This window comes from Pelobates fuscus, chromosome 7, assembly GCF_036172605.1.
Source record: "Pelobates fuscus isolate aPelFus1 chromosome 7, aPelFus1.pri, whole genome shotgun sequence".
Lineage (NCBI taxonomy): Eukaryota > Metazoa > Chordata > Amphibia > Anura > Pelobatidae > Pelobates > Pelobates fuscus.
In genome coordinates, this window is record NC_086323.1 from 190,689,288 (window position 1) to 190,710,689 (window position 21,402).

A 21,402-nucleotide genomic window follows, 5' to 3' on the forward strand; every position below is an offset into this window, starting at 1 on the left:
CCTTCCCTGCGGGATGATGCGCATGGCGAAGTTAAGGGACTGAAGTTCCCTTCTGGTGCAAACATCATTCCGCAGGAACATGTCTATCTCCCTCTCAAGCGGATCAGTTTGTCGTGGGGAAGGCTAGCTCGGAGGGTAACAGGGTCTAGCTCTATCCCCAAAAAGGTTAATTTAGTTGTGGGGCCAATTGTTTTTGATGGAGATAATGGTACGCCAAGTGTGGGAAAAAAGTGCTGTAGTACTGCTGATAGCGGTGGGTTTTGTGCCCCTGGCTCTATCAGTAAGAAGTCATCTAAGTAATGGATAACGGAGTGACACCTGAGGACGTTCAGAAGCAGCCAGCATAGTGTCTCAGCGAAGATATCGAAGAGTTTGGGGCTGCTTCGAGAGCCGAAAGTGAGTCGTGTGGAGAAGTAGTACTTTCCTCGCCATTTAACACCGTGCAAGTGCCAGAGTGAGGGGTGCATGGGTAATAATTTAAAAGCATTTGTGATGGACATTTTGCTGAGCCAGGGGCAACTACCAGATGAGATGATGGACTGTATGGCGTCGTCAATTGTTACATACTGAAGTGAGAATTCGTCTGCGGGTATGAGTGCGTTTATGCTGGGAACAAAAGAGCAGTGCGGTGCCGATAACTCAATAATTAGCCGTTTTTTATTCGAATATTTGTGTACTGCAACACCAATGGGGTTAGTGCGCCAGGAGGAAAACGGTGAGGAGGTGTGTGATGAAGTGCCCTTCGCCACTTGGGCCTGGAGAGGACTGCTTGCCAGCCTCTTGCCATGTGATTATGGTCCCTGGGAGATTGGGCCCTTTAAAAACAGTATTCGGCCCTAACAGTGCATGTCACTCATTCTGGCCCTTTAAATACAGTGGGGGCCATTCGGTACTTGCCCTGTGTGAGCGGTGATACCCCAGATAGCTATGCCATGGAGCCTATTCATATAATGAAAGACTATGGGAAAGACTTTAGCTCCATGGCAATTGAACTGTGTGAATAGGATCTGCGCGCTATTCGGTAGTTTTGTGCGTTCAGATCCCAGCTATCTGGGGATATGTTACATGTCTGTGTGTTATGTATAAAAAGTAACTTTATGTATTTTAAAGTGTTTTACTGTCTTTGTGTAACCATGTGCTCAATGGAGTCTGCCTCTATCCCTGGATAATTGGATTACTTCCCCCCATTGTCTCCAGGATAGAGGCCTCTGTAAAACCTGTGTGAGCCAGATTTAGCCATGCTGACAGGGGTTTTAAAAGATACTTTACTAACTTTTGAACCCCTGGTCTGATTCATGCCATTTTTGAATATGTTGTTCCCCTGAATGGATTGATTGTGGATATGTAAATTTTATAGAGAATGTGATGTATGGTTTTAAAGTTACCGAGTATGTGTGGAAACTGTATTTTTACTGTATGTAATAATTATGTTAATTGCTTATCTGAGGGGAGGGGATGTGTAGGTTGTACTGTTACTTGATTGGTTGTTTTATGCCTCCCCCTGGGTGTGTCCTGTATGTGCACAACTGTAATAAAAAGCAGGCTGGGTGTTCCAGACCTGAGACCACTGCTTGACCCTCAACACGGAGCCTTGTCTCGTTCTTGGGGGAATTCACTGTATGCTGTTGGAGATTGATTGCTAGGAGTGTAAGCTGATGTCTGCTTTTCCTGTTCGTCTGCTAGCAGCTATTCGTGAGGTTCCAGTTTGGAGTGCTATTTTGTATCCAGTTCGGGAGTTTGGTGTTCTGCAGTAGCTGTACCTGTCTCTCAGAAAGGGGCATATCGCCTAAACGGATTTTAACCCCTTGTCTGATGAAACGGTCCGTTACAAGGTGAAGGGGACGATCATGAAACCGTTGGCAATTTCAGAGGAAAGGAGAGTGTCTGTGGAAACTGGATCTTGGCATGTTGACAAAAGATTGGGACATTCCAGTGTGCCTGTTGGGATGGCTACAATACCCACATGGGATGGCTACAATATGGCTAGTGTGAACCCAGTGGTCCGATTTTTCCACCAAATGCCTGCTAGGGTGTGACCTTAGGTAAAAAAAAAACAGGTTGTCGACATTATTGTTGGTTAGTTATTTGTTAGGGGACAACCTGGCCGGGCACATGGTCTTGGTATGTGCCCTAAAGTATATGGAGCAGATGTGCAATAATCTACAGGCGCTGAAACTGCAGGAGCCTGCGTTGAAATTACCTAGAAAGGAGATGGGCCTACCCAGCTTGTCATGTAGACCACCCACTGGTTTGTTGTGAGGGGTGAAAGTGGGATGAGGGGTGGGAGTGGAGGTGGTAGGATCGGCTTCGGAAGGACATAAGTCCGCCGTATGAGATGTATCGTTACATACGGCGGAAGCGGGGGCCTGAGACCAGCGAAGTGGCGACAGAATAGTTCTGTATCCATCTGACACCAGTTAATTCAGACTTTGAACTGTTTCAGATGGGTCGTCACCCATGGGATACTGACTTATGGTAGTCGTTGAAAGAGGAGCCCCCGTACTTGATGCCTAGATCCACCACCTTGTGGAGGTAGAGGTCTAACTCCTCTCTTCTGTGGGGATACACCGTGCAGATGACGTCACGGTATATCCCGAAGGCTATCACACCACTACTTTCAAAGTACCCCAATATTGGTGGGTCCTACGCTAAAATGTGGGGGACAAATTAAATAGTACTAGTGTTAAAAATAAAAGGTGTTAAATTAAATCCTAGTAAGAGCATAGTGAGTATACAAAATTAATTAATTGCTTTCATCACTTATTTTTGTATACTCACTATGCTCTTACTAGGATTTAATTTAACACCTTTTATTTTTAACACTAGTACTATTTAATTTGTCCCCCACATTTTAGCGTAGGACCCACCAATATTGGGGTACTTTGAAAGCAGTGGTGGGCTTAACAACATATAGCCATATGGTGGAACCAAATCCCCATATTTATTCTTAGATAGGCATTTTAGTAGCCTTCTTTGTGTTATATTTTTTGTAGTCTGGGTGCGCCACAACTATTTATTCTCTCACTGCTGGAAAATGAAGTCAGCATCCCCATAAAGCTCGTCCGCGGAAGGAAGCATGAAGTGCTCCAAAATCTCCTGGTAGATGGCTGCGTCTGACGTTGTTTGTTCAGGAGCGGCTTGACAAGAGGAATACGACATCTGAAGCTCATGTCTGAAGATCCGTCTGTGTGTGGTTGCTCTTGTCCACTCCTTGTGAAAGTCCCCAACACCTTTTCCTGAAAATCCTCTCCAGGCTGCGATCATCCCTGCTGCTTGTGCACATTGTTATTCCACACTTTTCCCTTCCACATAACTTTCTATTAATGTGCTTTGATACAGCATTTTGGGAACATCCAACTTCCTTCGCAATTACATTTTGAGGCTTTCCCTCCTTATGGAAGGTGTTTCAATTATGGTTTTCTGTACAACTGTCAGGTCAGTTTTATGGCTAACGTAGCTGATTAGAGTGTGACACTGTGAGCATAGAATATTGCACCTTTTCACAATATTCTAATTTACTGAGATTGTGGATTTGGGGTTTTCATGAGCTGTAAGCCATAATCATCGCACTTATGACAAATCACAGCTTGAACTATCTTGCTTTGCATGTAATGCATCTATCTCATATATTAGTTTCCCCTTTTACGTTGCATTACTGAAATAAATTAACTTTTGCACGATATTCTAATTTTTTGAGTATCACCTATATATATATTAATATCAAATTGCATGTAGAATGATATTATTTAAATATATATATAAAATTATATATATATATATATATATATAAAATAAATTAATATATAAATACATTAAAAATAATAAAAAAAATAAATAAATAAATAAAAATATATATATATTTTAATATATATATATATATGTGTGTGTGTGTGATTTCATCCTAACTGTATTTTAAAATAAATATATATGGATATCAAAATACACTTGGAATGAAATAATATATATATAAATATATATATAATATATATATATATATATATATATATATATATACAAATAAAACCTATACCTATATATAAATAAGATTAATATAAACTTCCAAGTGTCCTGCACTCGCTGCTCCCGGTCTTGTTTATGCCTCGGTGCAATCTCCGCCCTTGTATACAATGTCTTGATGGAGCGTACTCACAGGACTCCAGAATATTTCAAAAGTACTTTTTATTTCAGCAATCAATGTTCAAATACAAAGTGTCGACGTTTCAGTCCAACCGGACTTTTATCAAGACCATTTAACAGTGTTATACAACTCATTTAAATATGCAGTGCTCAAACATTCATTGGATGGTGTTAAGGATGAAAACGAGGTTGAGTGTTGTCATTAATGACTTATCTTATTTGAGTAATTAATCCCCGAATTCCGCAGAAGGGAGTAATTAGGTATTCAGAGGTGAAGCGAACGGTCGCATGCATGGAGAGCTCTGGGCTACATAAGGAGATAAAGTGCTAGAAATAACCCCCCTCATACCCTAAACGACGGGCAAATACCCCTGGACCACATGGGAAAAAAGGGGAAAAAAACGATACTGAACAAGCCTGCCTCGGGGCTCACGATCGGGGAGATGTGGAGGAAGGCACGAGGAGCCATTGAAACAAACATGGTGGCACTGCATGGCGGGTGCTCAGACTTCTTCGAGGAGATGTCTGACGATACAGAGGAGGAACACCTACAGACCTCTAACCCACCACAGAAGGCGAAATACCGCTCCACAGAGGCAGACTCGGAACCGATCACCACAGCGGTCCTAAAAGCACTATTAGCGGACCTGAAACATCCACGAGGATGTCACAGCGCTCCGCGCAGACTTGAGAGGCCTGACAGGCCGCATCACCAAGTTGGAGAGCTCCTCACAAACCCAGGCCCAGAATATCACCATGATACAACACTCCACGCAAGACCTGATCAAGCAAACACAGCAGTACGAACACTGCCTGGCGATCCTGGAGGACGCCAGGCGGAGACCCAACCTCAAAATCAGGGGAGTCCTGGAGGACATTCCAGAAGCCGAACTACCTAAAGTCATGGGGGTGCCTTTTGCCGGCAATTTTGCACACAGACAGGCCAAAGCAATTATCCCAGAAGAGGTCTTTCGAGTCTCTATTCCGGCAGGGGCACCGACCACAGCCACGAGGGATGTTATCGTCACCCTCCGTAATGGCAGAGACAAGGCAGTGGTCCTATCTGCTCTCCGTGGCAGAACTCCCTTCCGCTTTGAAGATATGGCACTCTCGTTTTATACTGGCCTGGCGCAGTTCGCTCAGGCCACTCACCTCAGTACTCCGAGCCCACAAGATTGACTACTGCTGGCGGTCCTCCAGAGTACTAGCAGCCCTAAAGCGAATGAACACACACACTATCCAGAACATCCAGGATGCCCAGACCATGCTGTGGGCCCTGGGACTGCCTCCAGACTCACTGTCCCCAGAGGGACCAGCCAACAACAACGACAGCTCCCCAACCCGCACCCACACTTGGAATCCGGGACGGTTCACCCCATTCATCCCCCAGAGCTCCACGCCGGACGCATACGCAGCAGTCACAAAATTGGGCCGCAGAGCTACTTACACACTGGAGACTTTGCCTCGTCATCAGGCTCCTGGTAAAGAGACAACACAAACCCACAGAAGCCACCGGTTATGACTAAGACCAAGACAGCAGCTAGACCACCGTTTACCATAGCCCGAGCAGACATTAAGGGCATCTGAAAGGGGTGAGAGCTGAGACCTGAGGACCACAGACCAAGGTCCCACACCATCACTGATAATACATACCACAACCACTGTATGACACGCAGAAGACTTACCCTGTTTACAGAGACTCTCTAAATACAACACGCACCGCACACCGGGACCCCCTTCTACATGCCATGAATGGTTGCTGAGCCTGACAAGCACATTATGGGGCCCTAGTTCACGAGGCCACCCATGCATACCCCATGTCCTGGACCTCCACCACTGCAAGGTAACCCCTCTTCCCTGCTCTGGCTGTGTAGGCTGGGCTGGCTCAGGCTCTTACTTTAGAGACTATTCTTATATTTACTCTTATTTCCACTCCTTTTAAAGTTTGACTTTTGATTTTTGAGATTATTACTGTTGACCCCAAGAAGGTCTTAAGCAAAGCAACTTACCGCCAACAGGCCTTAACCCCTAATGCAGATCACATGCTGTCTTTCCGACGCTATATCTAACTGGACACCGTACCTCCCCCGATGGATAAAACGGGAGAGTAATCTTAAAAGCTTCCATCTGTGAAGAGCACAGATCGCCAGTGGCGAATTTGCCAATCTTGGTGTTCACTGGCAAATGCCAAATGTCCTGCACGGTGTTGGGCTGTAAGCACAACCCCCACCTGTGCATGTTGGGCCCTCATGGAGTCTGTTTCTGACCGTTTGAACAGACACATGCACATTTGTGGCCTGCTGGAGGTCATTTAGCGGTCCTGCTGCTGGGTTGTTGCCCTCCCACGGCCTCCTCCACGTCTCCTGATGTACTGGCTTGTCTTCTGGTAGCGCCTCCATGCTCTGGACACTATGCTAACAGACACAGCAAACCTTCTTGCCACAGCTCGCATTGATGTGCCATCCTGGATGAGCTGCACTACCTGAGCCACTTGTGTGGGTTGTAGACTCGGTCTCATGCTACCACTAGAGTGAAAGCACTGCCAGCATTCAAAAGTGACCAAAACATCAGCCAGGAAGCATAGGAACTGAGAAGTGGTCTGTGGTCACCACCTGCAGAACCACTCCTTTATTGGGGTTGTCTTGCTAACTGCCTATAATTTCCACCTGTTGTCTATCCCATTTGCACAACAGCATGTGAAATTTATTTCAGTGTTGCTTCCTAAGTGGACAGTTTGATTTCACAGAAGTGTGATTGACTTGGAGTTACATTTTGTTGTTCAAGTGTTCCCTTTATTTTTCCCTTTATTTTCCCTTTATTTTTTTGAGCAGTGTAATATATGAGAAAGACGCATTACATGCAAAGCAAGATTTAAGTTCAAGCCGTGATTTGTCATAAGTGCGATGATTATGGCTTACAGCTCATGAAAACCCCAAATCCACAATCTCCGTAAATTAGAATATTGTAAATAGGTGCAATATTTAGGCTCACCGTGTCCCACTCTAATCAGCTAAGTAAGCCATAACACCTGCAAAGAATTTCTGGGGTTTAAATGGTCTCTCAGTCTGGTTCAGTAGGAATCACAATTATGGAGAAGACTGCTGACCTGACCCTTGTGCAGAAAACCATCATTCCACAAGGAGGGAAAGCCTCAAAAGGTAATTGCGAAGGAAGTTGGATGTTCCCAAAGTGCTGTATCAAAGCACATTAATAGAAAGTTATGTGGAAAGGAAAAGTGTGGAAGAAAAAGATGCACAAGCAGCAGGGATGACCGCAGCCTGGAGAGGATTGTTAGGAAAAGGCCATTCAAATGTGTTGGGGACTTTCACAAGGAGTGGACTGAGGCTGGAGTCAGTGCATCAAGAGCCACCACACACAGACGGATCCTGGACATGGGCTTCAGATGTATTGCTCTTGTCAAGCCGCTCCTGAACAACAAACAACGTCAGAAGCGTCTTACCTGGGCTAAAGAAAAACAGACCTGGTCTGATGAGATGCAAAAGTTGCTCTCATTTGGAAACCAAGGACCCAGAGTCTGGAGGAAGAATGGAGAGGCACACACTGCAAGATGCTTGAAGTCCAGTGTGAAGTTTCCACAGTCTGTGTTAATGTGGGGAGCCATGTCATCTGCTGGTGCTAGTCCACTGTGCTTCATTCATTAAGTCCAGGGTCAATGCGGCCATCTACCAGGAGATTATGGAGCACTTCTTGCTTCCTTTCGCAGATGAGCTTTATGGGGGTGCTGACTTAATTTTCCAACAGGACTTGGCACCTGCCCACACTGCCAAAAGCACCAAAGCCTGGTTCAATGACCGTGGGATTACTGTGCTTGATTGGCCAGCAAGCTCACCTGACCTGAACCCCATAGAGAATTTATGGGGCATTGCCAAGAGAAAGATGAGAGACATGAGACCGAACAATGCAGAAGAGCTGAAGGCCTCTATTGAAGCATCCTGGTCTTCCATAACACCTCAGTAGTGCCACAGGCTGATAGCTTCCATGCCATGCCGCATTGAGGCAGTAATTGCTGCAAAAGGGGTCCAAACCAAGTACTGAGTCCATATGCATGCTTATACTTTTCAGAGGTCCGATATTGTTCTATGTACACTGCTTGTTTTATTGATTGCATGTAATATGCCTTCCACATAACTTTCTATTAATGTGCTTTGATACAGCACTTTGGGAACATCCAACTTCCTTCGCAATTACCTTTTGAGGCTTTCCCTCCTTGTGGAATGATGGTTTTCTGCACAACTGTCAGGTCAGCAGTCTTCCCCATAATTGTGATTCCTACTGAACCAGACTGAGAGACCATTTAAAGGCTCAGAAATTCTTTGCAGGTGTTATGGCTTACTTAGCTGATTAGAGTGGGACACTGTGAGCATAGAATATTGCACCTTTTCACAATATTCTAATTTACTGAGATTGTGGATTTGGGGTTTTCATGAGCTGTAAGCTATAATCATCGCACTTATGACAAAACACGGCTTGAACTATCTTGTTTTGCATGTAATGCGTCTTTCTCATATATTAGTTCCCCTTTTACGTTGCATTACTGAAATAAATGAACTTTTGCACGATATTCACATTTTTTGAATATCACCTGTATTTAACCCTGTCACTTTCCGAGACACCATGAAACCTGTACATGGGGGTACTGTTTTACTTGGGAGACTTCGCTAAACACATATTAGTGTTTCAAAACAGTAAAATGTATTACAACGATGATTTCATCTGTGAATGTGACGTTTTGTTGCATTTTTCACACACAAACGGCACTTACACTGACGATATCATTGTTGTGATACAGTTTACAGTTTTTACAGTTTTGAAACACTAATATTTGTGTTCAGCGAAGTCTCCTGAGTATAACAGTACCCCTCGTGTTTTCAAAAGTTACAGGGTCAAATATAGCATATAACATTTTTCATTTTTTTCACATTGAAATTCGCCAGATTGGTTTTGTTGACTTTGAGACCGTATGGTAGCCCAGGAATGAAAATTACCCCCATGATGGCACACCATTTAAAAAAGTAGACAACTCAAGGTATTGCAAATGGGGTATGTCCAGTATTTTTTAGTAGCCACTCAGGCAGAAACACTAGCCACAATTGGCATTCAAATTAGTTTTTTTTTTTTTACATTTTTCACACACAAACAAATATGAATGCTAACTTTGGCCAGTGTTTGTGACTAAGTGGCTACTAAAAAAGACTGGACATACCCCATTTGCAATACTTTTGCAAATGGTATGCCATCATGGTTTTTTTTTCTCATTCCTGGGCTACCATACGGTCTCAAAGACAATGTAACCAATCTGGCGAATTTCAATGTGAAAAAACTGAAAAATGTAACATGCTATATTTGACCCTGTAACTTCCCAAACCACCATAAAACACGTACATAGGGGATACAGTTTTACACGTGAGACATCTCTGAATACTAATATGTGTATTTTATTCCAGTAAGTATTTTAATTCAGTAAAAGCAAACATTATTATGACATTCACAGTTATGTCATGCAGAACTAAAAACATTTTTTTATTAATTTCTAACATTTTTTTTATATTTTATTCATATTAAATTATATTTCTTAGCAAAATATATGATGTTTAATTAACACCCTATTTCTCCTGAATAAAATGATGTATAATAAGTGTGGGTTCACTTAATATGAAAAAGGTGAATAACGGTTGAACAGACATACAGTCAAATTCCAAGTTTTGTTTACATTTTATTTTGATCAAAACGTGTACTTTTGCCTCAGTCCTTAAGGGGTTATTGTATCCTTCCTGGTAAAATATTTAATAAATAAATAAAGTAATAAATCATTGTTTTTGTTTTCAAAGTCTCTAAATTAAACACACTGTGCAATAAGGGGAGCTAAGCAGACTATTTTACAGAAAGTGGATAGGGAGACAGTGAGAGTAAGTCACTGTCAGGGAGATATGGCTGGGGCTGCATAAACAGAAAAAAGCGATTTTAATTCTTAAATGTCAAAGAAGTGAGCAGTGTGACTGCAGGGGCATTATCTATACACCCAAACCACTTCATTAAGCTACAGTGTTGGTGATTGTGTCCCTGTAAGTTGTGAAAAACCCAGAACAAAACATACATTGGACAATGCGAGTCAAAATCCATTAATCAGACTAAAATACTAAAAAAAATAAAAAACAGCAGCAAAGAATATGAATCATATGACCTGTAATAGCACACCAGACTGTTATAATAAGCTGGGATTATATAATAAGCCGTAATATCACACCTGAACTGGAACGATGATTGAAAGGTTACTAAAACGGAAAAACTGTATTTTACTCTTGTTTTAGACTGGTTAATTACACCCCAATGAAGCTGCCGCAGATAGAGTAACACCTTCGGGATTAAGGGACTTTAACACTGTATATGAAACGCTACGTATACAGACTCCAAGCACCATGACCACTTCTTCAAATCTCTGAAATTGTCATGGTGATTAAAGTCGCCCCTTCAATAATGCTCATTTATATATTTCTAGCTTTTTATCAACAAAAGGGAATAATTTCACACTCTATGCTTTAGTAGTGGTTATTACTAGACTTGTGCAAAAATCCATATGAAGTGATTTGTCAGAGTAAAATGTTTAATATATTTAAAATCTTCCAATAAAAACTATTTGACTAGAATAACATTCCTCTTAATCGTCACCCGTAGACTCCACAGGTAAAACAATTCGGAATTGATTCATTTGACAATAATTAGGAATTTTGTTCGGGATTGCTTAATAACATTTTTCGCACATATCTAAATAGAACAAATATTCCTTCCATCCAACACCACTCTCATGGCCTGGCAATTATTGTCCCATTGATGCTAATGGATTTCTTCTCTTCTCATAGTGAAGGCCACAATTTTGAATACCTGGAAGAGGTCCCTGTTGGAATTCTTCCTAATTTAGAGGAAAGCACAGGATTGAAGGCACAAGACTCAGGCCTGTTTGTTCTCGTAATGGAATATGGGAAGAATTTTTCTGGACCAGATAAAGACGTGTTCTATTACAACCGAGCCATTGGGGAGGCCATGGCAGCATGGCGGTCTAATTTCTTGCATCCAGTCATATATTATTACAGACAGTTACCAACAGGTAATGCTCCTTACATATTGAATACACAAAAGGATAATTCCAGACTTATTCCTGGAGGATATTTGTGTCCAAAACACAATATCTACACTTTCTTAAGATAATGACGCAGAAACAAACCTATGACTGAATCTTAATACTGTGTAGAGCAGCCGCTGTGTCCCAACACATTCTCATTGTCGTCTTTGTATTGTGTTTTTGTTTATTAAAGACTTGGCATTTGACATCTAAATCCAGTTCAGGCCTGGCACAGCCAGGGCATGGATTGCATTGGAAGTGAAATAGAAATATTGTTCTTCTCCTTTTCTATATGTTGATTGACAGCTGTAAAGGGTGGTGCTGTAATAATGATTGACAAGCAGCTAAGATGGAGATACCCATATCAACCTTTGTACATCTAGGACTGATTTGGGGATTATACAGTTGTTTTTATTTTTTATTCTTGTTCAGTACTGTAATCCTCCTCTATGGCTGGTATACCTTTTTAGCTATGGATCTATTTTTTTTTTTTTACCTACACTAGTGTGGTTACATCAGCATTTATCCAATAGCTGGTAACTGTATTGTCAATGATGGGCAAACGATAAACCTGCATTTTTGTGTTATTGAAGGGATTGGTACAGCAAATTAAATTATGCTGATTGTGATGCATCAACTCTGTCAAGTGTGATCGTTACCTTGCTTCTCACCGATCATCATTTACATTTCCAACATATTTATTGGATAATGGGACAGATGTTTTGCTTTTTGCTCTCTGTGGCTGCTTATAATATAATATGCTTAAATATCATAATAATAATAATAATGTACTGTTTCATTATTATTTTATAAAGTGCATGTAACCGGATCGGGGTGCCCGCACCCGTACTTTGGATCCAGACCTGAACCAGCTACTTAGTCTATTTGTTCTCTGTGCCACCAGGGACAACTCTCAGCCAATTTGTACCCAGCACTCTCCACCAAGCAGCCTGAGCTTCTTCAGCTGAATCTCACAACCATCAGATAAATGTGGGATGAAGTGATACATAGCACTACTAAAGAGCAGACTAGGGGACAAGTTAACAAAGGGGAGTTCTCTGTAATGGACGGGGGCTTCTTAAATCTGAATGTGCCCGGGGATCGCCAATAAAGCTTCAGGATGTATTTTTAGATCACAATATTTTTTATGTGAATTAAAAATAAATCAGTCACTATCTGACACTATTTGTTTCGCCTTCTTTTCTGTAACAGAGAAGCAGATTAAATTGCGTCCTGAGAACTGGCCTCTCCCACGGCCTGACCGGATACACCATGTGGTTGAGGATTTCCTTACAGACTGGACAAGACTAAATTCACACATCCTGCCGCTTCGCCGCTTCCTTGAAAACTGTTTACAGATGGACCTCAGGACTTTTTTTGCAGGTAGGTGGAAGGGTAACAATAGTAAGACAGAAGGGAGAGAGCAAGGAGTATCAGAGCACTTAGACTTTACTTTGTATTATCTGATAAAGAGTGTATGGCCTACAGATTATTTTTCACCTGAAACAACAATTTAATATGAATTCCTTAAACATGAGTGGCAAATCTAATCCAATAGACTGAAAAACTATAGCAAAATGTAGAAAGATGATGAAAGAAATAATACCCATGACAGTTGTCATGGTCCTGGGGAGGCTGGACCCACATTTCATGCAGAGGAGCCAAGCACACTCAAGCTTTTTCACTTCCCAGCAGCTCCTCTCACTGTCTCTCTAACTCTAGCGAGCCGCGCAGCCGTTAATGCGGTGCCACCGGTTACCATGGCAATGCTCCGTGGCACGCAGGCAAGGCCCGTGAGAGTTAGAGAGACAGAGAGAGGAGCTGCTGGGAAGACGCCGGGAGTGTCCTTGGGTCCCTCTACAGGGTACAGCTCCTGACACTCTCCACCGAACCACCAGCGAACTCGTTACAGGTAAGAAGCAGGGAGGGGCAATACACTTAATGAAAATAAATGTAAACAAAAGATGCTTTCCTCCCTCATAATGCATAACCTATTTTACACAACATTTGCACACAGGTGGGGGCGGAGCTAAGCGGCCATGCCGAGCGGTCGCACTGAACATGGGCTCCGTGCGAAATCGCTCTTAAATCGCTATTAAACCGACAAAATCAGCGCAAAACCGGATCAAAACGACGGCTGGGCGACCCGGAGAAGGGAGACCTAGCCCTATAGAGTCAAGAGCCAAGCATCCAGACCGTAAGCGGAGGCTCCTACCCGGGGATAGACCTGAGGCCTATCAGAGGCCTACCCGGATAAAGCAAGGGACTGCAGCCTCTCACCTGGAAGTCTCCCCGGAGTACATCTCCCCCCCCCCCCCCGCCGGAGAGGGATATCCCGGCACCTAAAGCGACGACTAAAGCACAGAGGTAACTGTCCTCCTGAGCCAGCACGGCACCAGCAATAGCCAGGTCTCTGAGAAGCAGCTAAGATGGCTGCCCAGCAAAGCACACAAGCCCAATCAACCCTAAACCCTCTCGGGGACTTTGACCGTCTTTGTGCGACCTTCTGGTCACTGCTGAGAGATCGCGGAATGGCTTTCAATCTGGCAGTGAAATTAGTGTCCAAATGGATCCGTCCAACGACCAGGCGGCGCCATTACAGGCATCTTCTCCAAGCACCCAGACAGGCAACCAGACCCAGCAAACGCTGTCAAGCCCAAGGGCGGGAAGCAACGCCATACCGCATGGGCACATACAAGGGCCCCCACACTCGAGAGAACACGACGGCTCAAAGCGCGACTTCACCACTTGCACGCAAGACTGGGGTTGTGGTCGGAGGAAAGAGGTGCCCTGTTCCGGGCAGAACGATATACCCCACGCTGACTGCAAACACACGTAGCCCGCCCAGGCTGAGGGCCGCACGGAGAGAGCCTCCGAAGCATCAGCCACCCTGCGGGAAGACTGCCCACCGATGGCGGCGACGGAACACCGGCAGCGACCGCTACACCCACAAAGGGACTGCCTCGAACTCACCGAGCTCTCGAGCCAGTGGCAGGAAGATGCCACCCTCAACACAGGCCTGGGGCTGGAGGGGACCCTCACACCAAGACTGCAGTTCCGACATCTCGATCCCCCACGCGTCTCCTACATCATTTCCCCTGCTGGGAATTGGATAAAGAAGGACTCACATCGCAAGAACGCACAGGGGACACGGTTTGGTACCTCTGCCGCAATAAACCCTTGCTGGTCCATTCTGCAACTCTTTAAACCGTGCTCTACTTCTTGGTACTGATCAAACGCTTATGATCACTGCATACATCATTGATAACTGCATGTTAATATTAATGCCTTATGAGTTTTTCGTTAGCCTACTACTGGCCAACATTGTGCCAAATAGCCTATATGTCTGAGAGCTTACAGGTTGCCATGACCCCAGAGTTCAACCAAGTCGTATCAGCAAGTTCTTATTTGTTTGTTTTTCTTGTATTTTTGTTTAGTTTAATCGTAGGTAGCCATGCATACCCTATTAACGTTCCACGCTCACTTATACTGTAACTACAACACACAGGACAGGCATGGAAAGCATGGAAATCAGCAACTTATGCACATGCGGAGTCACAGGTCTGTTATCACACAGGCCTCACCTAAACTCACACAACATCTATTTTAGCTAAGCCTAGGCGTTCTCATCCCACAAAAATGACAGTTTGTGACTCCATATTAGTGCCTCATATGCTATAACGTTTACCTGGCACATAAGATTAACTCTAAATAAAATTTAACATGTTCATAGATTCACTATAACTCACCTATGTAATTCTTCTTAGATAAGATGTTGATACTGGTGAAACTATTGTTACTCTTAATAATGTTACCCAAGCATAATCAACATAATCTAACTGACGTTGCTCATTTATCAGTAACTTTATCACATGCATGTTTAGCGTAGAATATGTAAAACGACTACTAATGTTACAAAGCTTGTAAGCGTACAGTTAATCGATAAGCTTGTTTTAAACCTTAACGAACTCTCGATATGTACTAGCCTAAAACCTAAACGTTGTTCATTTGTTGTGCTTTTCAAACTCTCCAAGCAAAGTTCATCATTACGGTTTATCTCCTTACTTTTAAAAAAATTGTGTGCAAGATCTCATGTCTACCCCTATGTTCGAATTGTACCTAACGAGCTAGAGGATTGCCTTTGGGGTACCTCATAAGCAATTGTTATCACTGTGCGCACTTCAAAAATAAAGAATTAAAAAAAAAAAAAAAAAAAAAAAAAAAAACATTTGCACACACACTACACAAACACTCTGCATTCACTATACACACACTACATCCACTACACAAACACACTCTGCATGTACTATACACTCACTGCATGTAATACACACAAATGCTACATTCATTACACAAATACATACTGTGAATCCACTACACCAATACACAAAAACTCCACTACATGAACACACACTCTGCATTCACTCTACACACTGCACCACTACACAAACACACACTCTGCATTCCCTACATGCAAGCACTGAATTCACTACACATACACACACTCTGCATTCACAATACACACACTACATCTACTACGCGCACACTTATTCTGCATCCATTACACAAACACCTATTCTGCACCACTACACACAGACCCTGCATCCATTATACACAATCACTACATCCAATACACATACACACTCTGCATTCACTATGTACACACTACACCCACTGCACAAACACACACATTGCTTCCACAACACAAACACACACTCTGCGTCTACTTCACACACTGCATCTAATACACATAAACACTACATCCATTACAAAAACATACAACCTTCATCTGCTATACACTGCATCAATAATACACACTGTATCTATTACACACACCGCATCCACTTTACACATTCTACATTCACTATACATACACCACATTCAGAACACACACACTGTGTCCTTGTGGTTGAACTGAGGGTGGGCCCTGTGGGCAGACTCGGGAGTGGGCCCTCCTGGCTGAGACCTTGAGCTGTGTTAGTGGCCCCAACATTTTTTTTTAAATTCTTTATTTTATTTGTGCAAGGGTTCAACAAGACGTGCTTATCATGCCACAACAGCAAGGAAAACATGTAATTAGACATCATGTTACAATAGTCAGGCATTAGAGGGTTCTGCACATTTTATATATAATTGTCGCTTATCAAGTAGTTTGTCAGTTCATCTTATCTGGGAAGGTGTGATACAGGGTTAGGTCAAACATTACAACTTGAAACAATAACAGGTTAATGTCATAGATTAAGTTAAGTTAATACGAAAACGTCGCCATTTTAACTAGGGTGAACAATCAGTCCAGCTAGTAGTTTCAGTCGCTTTGTCTGAGCTGCTTCAGCCTATTCCTACAGTATGCTAAGTCTAACATATACTTAGGTGTAAGGGTCACAGGTACGGGTTTAATTAACGCACGACTTTATGTTACGTCTAAAGTGGCCCCGGTGAGAGTTAAGTTATAAGCGTAACATTGCTAGTGCCTATAGCTGGGTGTGTAGGGTGGGTGTTCCCCATGTAAAGGAGAGTCTTATACTTTACTGTCGGCTGCTATGAGTGTCCGTCTCTGCCTTACAGGCAGGGTTGCGGCTGTAGGCCGTGGAGTGCATAAGTCCTGGTTGCTTCACCCAACTCCCGTTCTGGCTGGTGTGGTCCTTCCTGGGTTCCGTGTATAGGTTTCCCAACAGCTTTGTTTCTCTGGAATCTGCTTTGCTGCAGCTGGTTCTGCTTCGCATTGGGCTTTGTTGTCGTCCGTGTGGGGTGTTGTGCTGTGCTGGTTGCCTTCCGTTCCGACCACCAGGCCTGTGTGCTTCATGTGCTTTGCTGCCCGTTTGCTGAGATGTGGATAGATCTTCTTTTTCCCCGGTATATTTGCAGGCGTGGTGTGGACCCCTCTCGGGTGTGAGTGCAGGCTCTTCCCAGCTCTCATGGTTAGCAGCTCTGTTTTCATCTGCTTGGGTGCGGCTTGCTGTACTTTGTGCCGTGCTGTCGGGCGCCGCCTCGTGTGTGTCCCTGCCTGCAGGAGAGAGCGTCTTCTTCTCCGCCATACTTTTTTGGCGCGCTTGGCTTGACTACGTGTGCGCTTTGGACGGGAGCGATATGGCGGTGCCTTAGGTGGGTCTGAAGCTTTAGCCTTACTTGTGCTCAGCCGGTCTGCTAGTTTGTCCCAAAACGCTGTAAACGTGGCGTCCAGCCGGGCTAGGATGTCGGTCTCCTTTGTTGGGCCTGTTGGCTCGAGTGTAGTCTCCGCCATTTTGCTTACAGGTCGATCCCGTTGGGGTTGCTGCCACAGCTTCTGGGGTGGTCCTCCTGGGACCGGGATGACCCCCACCGGTCCATAGGGGGGGGGTTAGGGCCCGTAATCATGTTTATCTCTGTTGGAGGCATCAGGGAAGCGGCCGTCTCCCCTGTGCCGGCTATGCAGGCAGGCCTTGAGGGGTACTTCGAGGGTTTCTGCTTGGTATGCCACATATTTGGTATCGGTAGGTAGCCCCCGGTCTCGCCTTTCTGCTGGATACTCGTTTGAGGAATTTACGGTAAGTTTTAGGCGTTGAACCCGAGGTTTCTGTCCCGAGGTGCAGGAGCAGCTCTTTTCTGCGACCTCTCGGCTCTGCGGTTAGGCCCCGCCCCACCCCCAACATTTTTGATATGCAGATAAAAAAAAAATAATCAAAGTTACCTTGGTGATATAGAGTTTTGTCATTGGCACGTCTCTTTACCTGGATCTGCTTACTTCTCCACTTGTTAAAATTAAAAAATAAATACTGTAACGGATCACCTTCCGTTGACGGATGCTCCTAGCGCTTCCTGAGGACTCCCAGCACTGCAGACGACACCACAACCACCGCAGACTCCACAACCGCCATAGCTTAACTGGAGCCACGCCGTCTTCCTTCCACCCTGTATGAACCTCCAGCATTCAGGACCGTGTGGGGAAGACCTCTCCTCCAAGGAGAGCGTAACAGGATCAAGCTCTCAAAAGAGCTAAGTGATTAAAGCTCAAGGGAGTATGCAGCGCATAGAAATCCCCAGTGTGAATATAGCTGTCCCCTCCAATCACGAGACAAAACTACGTGTTGAGGGTCAAGAAGAACTGTGATGTTTAATGGCAGGTACTCTGCTTTTATGCAGTGCTCCCCTGCAAGGGAGGCGCCCACAGGCAATTAGGCATTAACCAATCACATATCGGTTACATCCCACATATTCCCTCCCCTCTGCTTGGGAGATAATTGAGTTTCTTACTGTATCTACTCAATTATCTCCAAGCTAAAAAAAATCATAAATTTTTATACATTTTTATAACTTTAAAACTATACATTCAATCTTCATGAAACCACATATTATTAATCAGCATACTTGAAATATGAACATACTCAAAAATCATGCAAATCCTTCCATTAGTTCAAAAGTTAGCTGGAAGTCCTTTGTGACCGACCGCAGGCACATTTTCATGCCCAAAGCAGTTCCACAGATTCAGGCTGTGCGGTCGGTCTATTTCTGCCCTGAAAAGTAACAAAGTCCCATCCGAAGGCGGCGTTCGAATCGTCAAACTCACTTTGACTTTTGTCGAAGTGTCCAAGTGGAACCAGGGTTGCGTTTAGCAGTGTTCAATAGTATAATGGAGGTCTATTTTACACTAAAATGACAAAGTCCCGTTTGAACGTGTGTTCGAATCTTCGAACGGGACTTAGCCTCCAGCCGCAGTGTCGAAGGGTAGGGGAAGGTACAGGTCACGTTCGACTGGATTAAAATGGCCGCTGCCACGTGTTCGACTGTCTAATTGGCGGCCACTTCGACTGCTTCGGCACTTCGACGACTTCAGCACTTCGACTGCATCCGAAGTGCCAGTTTAAAAGTACAAACCCTTTCTTTGTACAACACAGTTAAAGGGCCAGAAACAGTATACCAAGATCCATTAGGCCCAAATGCAGTTCTTAAAGGGCAATACATCCCAAGGCCATAGTCGCAGGGCAGGAGGCCAGCAATCAGTCCTCTCCAAAGCCCAGTGGCAAATGGCAGTTTGTCACATATCTCCCCTTTGGGGGTAAGACTAACCAGGCACCTGACCTTCTGTCGGTCAGTGCCTCCGTTAGTCGATCCACCAACCCACAATAAACCAGTGCCAGAGCAGCCCCCCCACAACAACAAAGTGCAAGAGCAGCCCACCCACAACAAACAGTTACTGCACCTGGGTATTTGCCCTCTGACAAAGAAATGATCAGTCTATAATTTTTATGGTAGGTGTATTTTAACAGTGAGAGACAAAATAACAAAAAATCCAGAAAAACGCATGTAAAAAAAATTATAAATTGATTTGCATGTCAATGAGTGAAATTAGTATTTGATTCCCTATCAATCAGCAAGATTTCTGGCTCCCGGCTGTCTTTTATACAGGTAACAAGCTGAGATTAGGAGCACTCTCTTAAAGGGAGTGCTCCTAATTTCAGCTTGTTACCTGTATAAAAGATACATGTCCACAGAAGCAATCAATCAGATTCCAAACTCTCCACCATGGCCAAGACCCAAGAGCTATCCAAGTATGTCATGGACAAAATTGTAGACCTACACAGGGCTGAAATGTGCTTCAAGACCATCGCCAACCAGCTTGGTGGTGACAACAGCTGGTACGATTATTCACAAATGGAAGAAACACAAAATAACGGTCAGTCTCCCTTGGTCTGGTGCTCCATGCAAGATCTTACCTCGTGGAGTTTCAGTGATCATGAAAACAGAGGATTTTTTCCCGGCCCAAAACTACACGAGAGGATCATGTTAATGATATCAAGGCAGCTGGGACCATAGTCACCAAGAAAACAATTGGTAACACATTACGCTGTGAAGGTCTGAAATCCTGCAGCACCCGCAAGGTCCTCCTGCTCAAGAAAGCTCATGTACAGGCCCATCTGAAGTTTGCCAATGAACATCTGAATGATTCAGAGGAGAACTGGGTGAAAGTGTTGTGGTCAGATGAGACCAAAATCAAGCTCTTCGCCATCAACTTAACTTGTTGTGTTTGGAGGAGGAGGAATGCTGCCTATGACCCCAAGAACACCATCCCCACCGTCAAACATGGAGGTGGAAACCCCCGTTTCGGGGGTGGTTTTCTGCTAAGGGGACAGGACAACTGCACCGCATCAGAGGGACAATGGACTGGGCTATATATGGTAAAATCTAGGGGTGAGAGCCTCCTTCCCTCAGCCAGGTCTTCTTCCCTTCCAGCATGACAATGACCCATAACACACAGCCAAGACAACAAAGGAGTGGCTCAAGAAGAAGCACATTAAGGTCCTGAAGTGGCCAAGCTATTCTCCAGACCTTAATCCCATAGAAAATTTTGTTGAGGGAGCTGAAGGTTTCGCGTTGCCAAACGTCGGCCTCAAAACCTTAAAGGGACACTATAGTCACCAGAACAACTACAGCTTATTGAATTTGTTCTGGTGAGTAGAATCATTACCTTTAGGCTTTTTGCTATAAACTCTGTCTTTTCAGAGAAAATGCAGTGTTTATATTACAGCCTCGTGATAACTTCACTGGCCACTCCTCAGGTGGCTGTTAGAGATCCTTCCTGGGTCATGGCTGCCTAAAATGCATCCAAACATTCAGTGTCTCCTCCCTCTGCATGCAGACACTGCACTTTCCTCATAGAGATTCATTGATTCAATTCATCTCTATGAGGAGATGCTGATTGGCCAGGGCTGTGTTTGAATTGTGCTGGCTCTGCTCCTGATATGCCTCTTTGTCAGTATCAGCCAATCCTATGGGGAAGCATTGTGATTGGATCAGGCTACCACTTCTGCTGATGTCAGCAGGCAGTGGGCAGGTCTAAAGGAAACAGTGACAAAGTAAGCAGCTCCAGACTTGAATACAAGTAAGATTTCTATATTTATGGAAGCATGAGGGGCTCAGGGGGCTAGATGGTGGTTTTAACCCTATAGAGTCAGGAATACATGTTTGTGTTCCTGACCCTATAGTGCTCCTTTAATGACTTTGAGGGGATCTGCAAAGAGAAGTGGGACAAAATCCCTTCTGAGATGTGTGCAAACCCGGTGGCCAACTACAAGAAACGTCTGACCTCTGTGATTGCCACCATGTACTAAGTCGATGGGGTTAAATACCTATTTTTTGCTATTTTATGACCT

At 44.0% G+C, this 21,402-nt stretch overlaps 1 protein-coding gene across 1 annotated transcript in view; it reads left to right on the forward strand.

Annotated features, from left to right (window-relative positions):
- FOXRED2 (FAD dependent oxidoreductase domain containing 2) overlaps positions 1-21,402 on the forward strand; it is an 80,322-nt gene that overhangs the window by 57,568 nt on the left and 1,352 nt on the right. The window contains exons 8-9 of the mRNA XM_063427605.1: positions 11,016-11,260; positions 12,488-12,658. Of these exons, the coding sequence (XP_063283675.1) occupies positions 11,016-11,260; positions 12,488-12,658 (416 nt within the window). The remainder of the gene's footprint in view (positions 1-11,015; positions 11,261-12,487; positions 12,659-21,402) is intronic.